At 46.5% G+C, this 8,707-nt stretch overlaps 1 protein-coding gene across 1 annotated transcript; it reads right to left on the bottom strand.

The window, feature by feature from the left end:
* Positions 1-498: 498 nt before the first annotated feature.
* LOC125508424 (uncharacterized) lies at positions 499-5,265 on the bottom strand. Its single transcript, XM_048673139.2, has 2 exons — positions 4,999-5,265; positions 499-4,388 (listed from the first exon to the last, which is right to left on the bottom strand). The coding sequence occupies exon 2, from the start codon at positions 4,305-4,307 to the stop codon at positions 2,997-2,999; it is 1,311 nt and encodes a 436-aa protein (XP_048529096.1). The 5' UTR covers positions 4,308-4,388; positions 4,999-5,265; the 3' UTR covers positions 499-2,996.
* Positions 5,266-8,707: the final 3,442 nt, after the last annotated feature.

Here is an 8,707-nt window from a genome sequence, read left to right as displayed (position 1 = left end):
CGAACCTCAAGGGTCTGTCGGAACCCGAAATCCGAGAGTCTGGTCGCCACAGGAAGCAAAGGAGACATAAATAGAGAGTTGCCTTTTTCACATTTTTGTTTGCATACTCTTGATATTGTAGCAGAATATTCATGATATGTGTAGCAGAATATTCATGATATGTGTAGCAGAATATTCATGATATGTGCTGCCTTACTATTTGCAACACACTTGCTCGTTTGACGCACGATCTTTTTATTTTATGAATGTTTTTTTTTTCTAGAAATCATTTTGCATTTTCCAAAGGAAACTTAAATTATGTCCTACCACATCGAATTTTTCTTTCTTTCCATGGCAGTTATAGGGAGCAGAAAATCATGCTTTGAAGATCTTTATGTTTCTCTTGTGGTGCAACCGAATAACTATACCATTGTTACATATATAACCGTGTTTTCAACGCTGACATGCTGCAAATCAAATTGAATCGGATAGTTTCGCATGATATTCCAGTTCAATCTCTGAAATTGAATCGAATTATTAATTTGACTACAACTTGGATTCTTGATGAACAATCCGAACCTGTTTTACCAAAATCCAGATAAAACTTACGACAGCAATTGGCAGCATATAACGAGCTCTTGGGGCTTTACATTTGATATCTATTGTAAGCAAACGCAAGCCATCCACTCAATTACCACTCAGAGTCACTGCTACAAGCCCGCTATAGCAAAGAATGTATTGCAATAAAAACAGAAAAACTGAAGGGGTGATCATAAGCCTCATCAAATACCCAATTCTTGCAAAACGAGATCTTGCGAAGTGCACGGGCGACCTGCTGGCAGTATTCTACGCTAACATCAGAAGCGTTGTTCAAAATTAAGAGCTGCAGAAACATTACCAGTCTTATTAACTTAATGGAGATGATATCAGACCACAAGATAATTTCATGTCAGTTAACAAGTAAGGTAAGCACAGGAAGCAACCACAGCATCGAGAGCATCCTTATAGCCTAATAAATACAGTGTACTTGTTTTCCTTGACCCTTAATTGTGGCAGTAATATCTTGATAACACCACAGCCAAAACAAGTATCTACCTTTCTTAGGCACGCACACACAGAACTGAATGTGAAAAATCCAGGAGACCTTCCATGTGTGGTAAACTGAATCTAAGGTTAATGTAGTGCTCAACAGGTCCGACTTGTGGGCACTCAGTGGCCCTAAATGCAATGTAAACATTTTATTTGCAACCTAGTACAACAAAACCGAGGTCTAGAACAAAACATAGTGAATCTCTAGTCCTTAGGAATTGTGTCGGAAGGTAGAAAGCTCCAGCGTTACACTTATGCTGAAACATAAATATGTGTTTAACAACTACTCAACTATATACAGAAGGAAGATTATGAACTGCATATAAATTATGGATGATACCCCAGCTATAGCCAGCGACTTCAAACAAATTTGGGTCATTTCCTACCACAGAACCACATTAAAGGGGAAGAGATGCCAGAAGTGCCTGCAGGCCACATTAAAACACAACAAAAGATTGCACCTAAAAGCTACTACAAGGTATAGTTTGTTTGTCAGCTTGATGTTGATCAATCTTGTAAACGACGTAATATCTTCTTGATAGTATTTAATGAGCTGTTAGTTGGGCGGTATGATTCAGTCCATAGTTAGTGTTGTAATTGTCTTCTCTATCCTAATTCGAATGGCATGCAGCTCTCATTCGTACTCTTAAAACTAACCAGTTGATAAAGATATCTGTCACCAGCTATCAACTGTCAACTGCACGCACAGATATTACCATGATTCAGGCACAAATACTATTTATGGCACCATAATTTTCATTTATTTTGCCAAATAACTAATATTTTCAAAACCATGGATGTATTATTTTCAATTTTATCAAAATGTACAAACAAGAACCAATTGATCGGTAACAAATATGGTCCATAAAATTCATGAATTACAACCACCATAGTTTTCCAAATTAGTGATCCAATGCACAGAGCACACGAATATGCCATGTTTTTTTCAAGGAAAGGCAAGCCTCCTGGCTGCCGCATCTTTGGATGCAACTATAATTTTATTGCCAAGAATGCCAGGCATTAAGGCTGAACAAATCGCTCATAAACAAGAAAGAAAGAAAGAGAAAAAAATGACAAACGAATATAATACTGTGCATATGGCAGCAAGCATTAGTACAGTTGCTAAAAACAGTAAAAAATTGAGCGTACGCCTAGGCGCGCTTAAGCGCTGAGCGGAGGCCTACCACTTCGCTTTTGGGATTAGCACTGAAAAAAGCGCCCAGACGCCTAGGCATAGCGCCTAAGCGCTTGTGTACACTCAGGGGTGCGGCGCCAGCTAAGTGGAAACTGAGCGGCGGCTAGGCGAGGACATGCAGGTAGGAGCGGCACCAATTTGGGGGCAAAAGAGAGGGAAAGGGATGTTCGGCTAGGCAAGAGAGAGAGAGAGAGAGAGAGAGAGAGAGGGAGAGGAGAGGGAGAGGGAGAGGGAGAGGGAGAGAGAGAGAGAGAGAGAGAGAGAGAGAGAGAGAGCGCAGAGAGCAAGGTGGCCTTACATGCTTTAAAATTTGATTTCTGGGTGTCCCTTGTTCATGTCGATGTCCGTACAAAATGCTCAAGCACCGCTTAAGCTATCATTGCACTAAGCAGAGGCACACCGCTCGCTGAGCACCTAGCACTTAAAAGAACCTTGCTAAATACTAATGATGCAACCAATTTACATTCCTAATGCGCATTAGTTAGAACTAGAAGGCTCCCTAAGCAAGAACGAAAATTGCAAGCTGTTACCAAACTTTCAAAAAATTATAGGTTAAAATACAAAAACAAATGAAATAAAGTGATCATCCATGAGCAAACACCACTTAGAAGCATATAAATACCAGACTTGCTGAACGGAAAAGGTTGCACCAGTGAACTAGAAGGCTCCTTAAGCAAGAATAGTATTCTTAGCTTACCATCTTACAGGCCAATCTTGACCGCCTAAATATATGTCATGAATGATTGACATTTCCTTTCAGCTTGAGTTCAAGCTCTAACTCTTTGCGCCTTACCTCCAGTTCTAAGTGTTTAATCTCAATCTTCATATGTTCGTTATCTGACCTCATCCTTTCCAGTTCCTTGTCCTTAATTTTACTGGATAGTTCCCACTTGAGGCGTTGTTCTGCAAGCTCCAGTGCCTCATTTTCGATTTTCAAGCACTGTTTTTCAAGTTCTGCAGATTGCAATACTAAGCCCTTCTGTGTCAAAGCCAAGCTGGTTCCATCTGGAACAACTTTGTTGATATCTAGTGCGATGCCATGGGGATTAGACCTCCGGCTACATTCGTGTGAACCTGCATCCTCATGATCCGCTGTATACCGCATCTTCTTTTGCATGGGTAAGCCCCCTTTATTGCTATGCGCCACATGATGGTCCTCATCATTATCTTCCTCATAATCAGAGTCTGAACTCTGGTCATCTTCATCGGCATCTCCACTTGCTCCTCTCATCATATCATTTTCCTCTTTGCACCTAAGAGCAAACTGCAGTGAACGCTGAAGTGGAAGATCTTCAGGCAAACTAATCCGGTTATTATTATGGTAGGAGCACATCTCCTCATAGAATAAGTGCCTTGAGCTCAGTATCTTCCTTGCGTCATCTTTCAACTTGTCAGAGAGATTATCCATGCGATCCAGAAGTGCTGGATTCTCCACAACCTTGCAAGTTGTACCCCGACCAAGGATATCTGTAAGCCTTTTGTATCTCTTATTGAGGTCATTGAACTTATCCTCGCACTGCTGCGGTGACACATTGCAACCTCGCTCGCCCATCACCTTTGATATTGCCTTCCACTTGCCTTTTTTATGCACCATTGCACAGTTCCTCCTTCCACATCCTAAATCAGCTCCTGGATCCTCACCAGTGTAGGACGCTGCAGTAATTAAAAGCTTAACCATTGAATCCGTCCACTTCATCCGCTGCCATGCTGAGCCCTTCTTTCCCTTGCTGCTGTGGCTATCAGTGGTATCCTCGTTCAGACCATGCTCCTCATCATCGCTCATGGAGTCCTTCTTGTGATAGTGGTGATGGTGGACCTGGTGGTGATCAGCCTTCCTTTGTCCTCTGAATTGAAATTCCGACAAGTGGTCAGAATCTGTAACCTGGTTCATAGGCATGGGGAATTTGCCAGGTATCTGAGAGTGGTTGAAGCCCTGATTACCGGAGCTTGGACCGTGCATTTGCATGGGATTCCGGTGCAAGTCTGAACTGCCATAAGTTGCTCCTTGCATAAAGTTTCCAGGTGGCAGGTTATTGCCTTCCATTCTCCCAAAGGATCATTCCACTACTAATCCGTCTTATATAATACCAAATACGAATGTAGAATTTGGCACTACTTCTTCAGCCTGAAATCCAACGCAAGAAAGTAATTCAGAAGAACTATTGAGCGGTCAATACTGATTACACATTTGAGAACTTCTTAACGATACAAATCTGCCCGTAAACACACAGATTGCACTTTAATCAAAATCACCTATATTGCGAACTGAGACCGTCCTAGATTTGGTATAACTATTAATGTGCAAGCAGTGAGTTGGGTTTCTTCGGCACAGTTCAACAGTAAATTCGAAAAGATTGCAGTCTCTTACGTCAGAGCACAGCTCGATACTTGAGTGAAACTGCCTAAACGACCAGCAACATGATGTAAAGATCTAATCAGTTGAACGGCATCAAACTAACAAATAGTAGAGCTAAAGAAGAATTTGAAGTAGAGCATCAGAGTTACATATGTGCATCAGACCTAAGTTACATATGCGTGGGATTCAGGTTTCAGAGAAGGAGCAGGCAAAAGAAACAAGTCACTATCTGAACAAATTCATTAATAATCGCCGAAGGGTGCTCTTCTGTCAACTTAATGGGGTCAGGGAGAAAGATCTGGCAGCAATAGAATAGTCAAATCGAAGAGAAGGCTAGTGAAGGCCGAAGAACAATCCGAGCAAGATAGGGCTTCCTTACCAAGAAGAAGAATCGCGTCCGGGTAGGTCTTCACTCGCTACCAATAGAGAGGACGAGAAAGAATGCCCACGAGGGAGATCTCCAGGCGTGGTTCGGCGGAAGGAGGGGGCGAGGCGAGCTTGGCGGCGACAGCGAAGGGCGTTTCGGCGTGCCGGCGATGGGGAAGACGACTTTCGGTCAACAACATTCCATTTCTTTCTCTCTTTTTTCTCCCTTTTGGTAAAGGAAGTGGTGTTGTTATTGTTAGAGAGAGATATTTACATGTATTTGGTAATCTACCATTTGTAATCTGTCTTCTATTCCGTATCTTATATCTAGTAGAGGTGTCTTGTCCTTCAAATCAATCCTATCCTCCCGCGCGGTCACCCACGAGGCGGCCGTAGAGGGTTCCCAGATCCTCCCGCCGCGAGTCTTCCCTCCTTCCTCGCCGCCACCAGGGGCGTGGCCGGGCGAAGCCCGACCGGCGCCGGCGGCAGGCGGCTGGGGTCCGGCTTCGGGCTCCCGGCGGCTGCGTTGGTTTCTCTCCGTCGCGGGCATGCGGTGGTGGTGCGGCTCGGCCTGTGGCGGTCCGGTGACCTGGTGGTGGTGGCCGGCGGTGGGCGTGGTGGTGGTGCTTCCACTTGGCGGCTCTCTATGCAGGGAGGCAGGGGAGCGGCTTGGACAGGGGCGGCGTGCCGACGGCGTGCCGGCTGCAGCGCGAAGGCGGGAACTTTACGGGTCTCGGAGATCTCGGCCGGGCCTGTGCGGCCACGGGCCTAATATGTTCCTGCTATTGCGTCCGGTCAGCTACCATCATCGACGGTGGAGGTGGGGCCCTCCCGCGTGTCGACGGTGTTGCTGCCCTAGTCCCGGCTCCTATTCTTCATTGTGCAGGCCATACTTCGCAGTGCCGTGGTGAGATAGTGTGGGAAGCTTCATGATCAGATTGGCACAGGGTGGTGGTCAGTTTGATGGCGAGCTCCGGAGTGCCTCAGGTGAAGGTTGGGATCGGGAGAAATCCCTGTTGGCTTGGCCAACACCGACGCGGTGGCGCATGAGGGTGCCACCAGACCTTCCTGGAGGGCGTCGGGGCTACCCTACCTCTCTCCTCACCGCGTACCGGGGGAAACCCTTGGCAGCAGTGTCGTCATCGTTACGTCCTTTTTTGGAGGTGTTGATTGATACCGGTGCTTCGGAGGCTCGAAGCTTGGAGGGCGATCTCCGGTGAATGCAGCGGCCACGAGGCTTCTTTGTTTTTTGTCGATCCGCCGTTGTCGGCATTTGTTTCTCTTGTATTTTCTCTTTCATTTCTGTTGGGCGTGATTGTGCTGCTTCCGCCCCAGCACCTGTTGTTGGTTGTCTCGGTTGGTTGCTTTGTATACAAAGCGGAGATACCCTTTTTCGGTAATAATACATCCATTGATTCCACAAATTCCTTCATATCCCTTATAACATGGTATCAGCCTAATCGATCCAACCCTAGCCGCCGCCCGCCACTTCCGCCTCACGCGCCGCCTCCGGAGGGTCGCGTTGCCCGTACCTAGGGTTTGTTTGTCGGTCATGTCAACCGGCTGCCCTAGAGAGTCTTTTTCCCGAGCCCTTGCTCCGGGTTTTCCTCTCTCGCCGGACGCTTTGATCAGCGTCTAACTTTTTGGTTTTTCGATCTAAAATCGGGTTGCGTTGCTCGCCGCCGTCGTTAACCGCGCGCCTCTACTCCGACACCAGCACGACCGGCCGACCACTTCTCCGACCCGATGCCCTTGCGCGGCAGGCGGCCGTCACGGTCGTCATCTGCGCCTCTACGCGCCCGTCACCCTGCACCGGTTGTCGCCGCCCTACTTCCACCGAGACTCCTGCATCACCATCCCGCCTCCGCCTCCGCCGCATATGTACGGGCGCCTCCACACAACGTTGCGTTCGCCCCTCGGAGCTGGCCGCTCGGGCGCCCGGGTGCTGACGCTGACACGCTAGTCCACCCGTCATCACACGCCGTCCGTCGTCACCGGTTTCAGCTCGGACTTTGCCACAACCCCGCCTCCACCGAGCGGCGTCCATGATCTCATGCGCGATTGGATTGATCACCCGCCCGCGCCGCGGTCCGCCCCGCCCACGTCGTGCGACCGATCGGGCATGTCTGTTGTTCGGGCCTCCGCAGGTCCTATGAAGATTGTCTCGAGTACAGCGCGCCCTTACATCGATCGAGCATCGGGCTGTCGCTGCATCGCCCCGTGGGGTCGTAGCGCCGTTGACCCGTGGTTCTCCTCGTGGCTGCACCTACTCTCGCGCTGCCGCTACGTTGCCCCATTGGGCCATAGCAGATGATTGCTTGTATCTGTGTTGGTAATTCCCCGAAAAGGAGGGGATGATGCAACACAGGAAAGGTAAGTATTTCCCTCAGTTATGAAACCAAGGTTATCAATCCAGTAGGAGCAAGCAACACTATGTAAACAACACCTGCACACAAACAACAAATACTTGTAAACTGACGCATGAAGGGGTTGTCAATCCCTCAACGGTATTAACATAGATTAAATCATGTGAGATTTGATAAATAGATATAACTAAAACACAACATAAAATAAATAAATAAAAGTGCAACAAGGTATTCTTAGATTTAATATGATAGGAAATAGACCCCGGGCCGTAGATTTCACTAGAGACTTCTCTCAAGAAAATAGCATATGCTGGGTAAACAAATTACTGTTGGGCAATTGACAGAAAAGCAAATAATTATGACGATCTCCAAGGCAATGATCATGTATATAGGCATCACGTCCAAGATTAGTAGATCGACTCCTGCCTGGATCTACTACTATTACTCCACACATTGACCGCTATCCAGCATGCATCTAGTGTATTAAGTTCATGAAAAAATGGAGTAATGTAATAAGAACGATGACATGATATAGACAAGATTTATTCATGTAGGAATAAACCCAATCTTTTTACCCTTAATAGCAATGATACATGTGTGTCATGTCTCTTTCTATCACTGAGATTGAGCACCGTGAAAGGATCAAGAAGAGGTGTCTAGAGGGGGGTGATTAGACCCTCAACAAAGAAAAGTAGCAGTTTTTAAGTTCTTTAAGTTAAGGTGGAGTTTTAGCACAAGTTTAAACATTCACAATACATTTCAAGCAAGCATGGCAAGAGTATATGAGCAGTGGAAAGTAAAGCATGCAAGTTGCAAGAAAGTAAAGGGATGGGATTGGAGTGTGCAAACGCAATTGGAGACACGGAGATTTTTGGCGTGGTTCCGATAGGTGGTGCTATCATACATCCACGTTGATGGAGACTTCAACCCACGAAGGGTAATGGTTGCGCGAGTCCACGAAGGGCTCCACCCACGAAGGGTCCACGAAGAAGCAACCTTGTCTATCCCACCATGGCCATCGCCCACGAAGGACTTGCCTCACTTGGGTAGATCTTCACGAAGTAGGCAATCTCCTTGCCCTTACAAACTCCTTGGTTCAACTCCACAATCTTGATGGGGGCTCCCAAGTGACACCTAACCAATGTAGGACACACCACTCTATAAAAGGTAATAAATGGTGTTTTGATGATGAAATCCTTGCTCTTATGCTTCAAATGATAGTCTCCACAACACTCAACTCTCTCACAGAGATTTGGATATGGTGGAAAGATGATTTGAGTGGAAAGCAACTTGGGGAAGGCTAGAGATCAAGATTGGTTGGATTGGAATGCTTGGTCTCAACACATGAGTAGGTGG

Source organism: Triticum urartu, chromosome 5A (genome assembly GCF_056163025.1).
Source record: "Triticum urartu cultivar PI428250 chromosome 5A, HENAU_Tu73, whole genome shotgun sequence".
Classification (NCBI taxonomy): Eukaryota; Viridiplantae; Streptophyta; class Magnoliopsida; order Poales; family Poaceae; genus Triticum; species Triticum urartu.
This window is presented reverse-complemented; position numbering and strand designations above follow the sequence as displayed.

Coding starts and splice junctions, on each gene's coding strand:
- LOC125508424 (XM_048673139.2), bottom strand. CDS start 4,307: ATGGAAGGCAATAACCTGCCACCTGGAAACTTTATGCAAGGAGCAACT.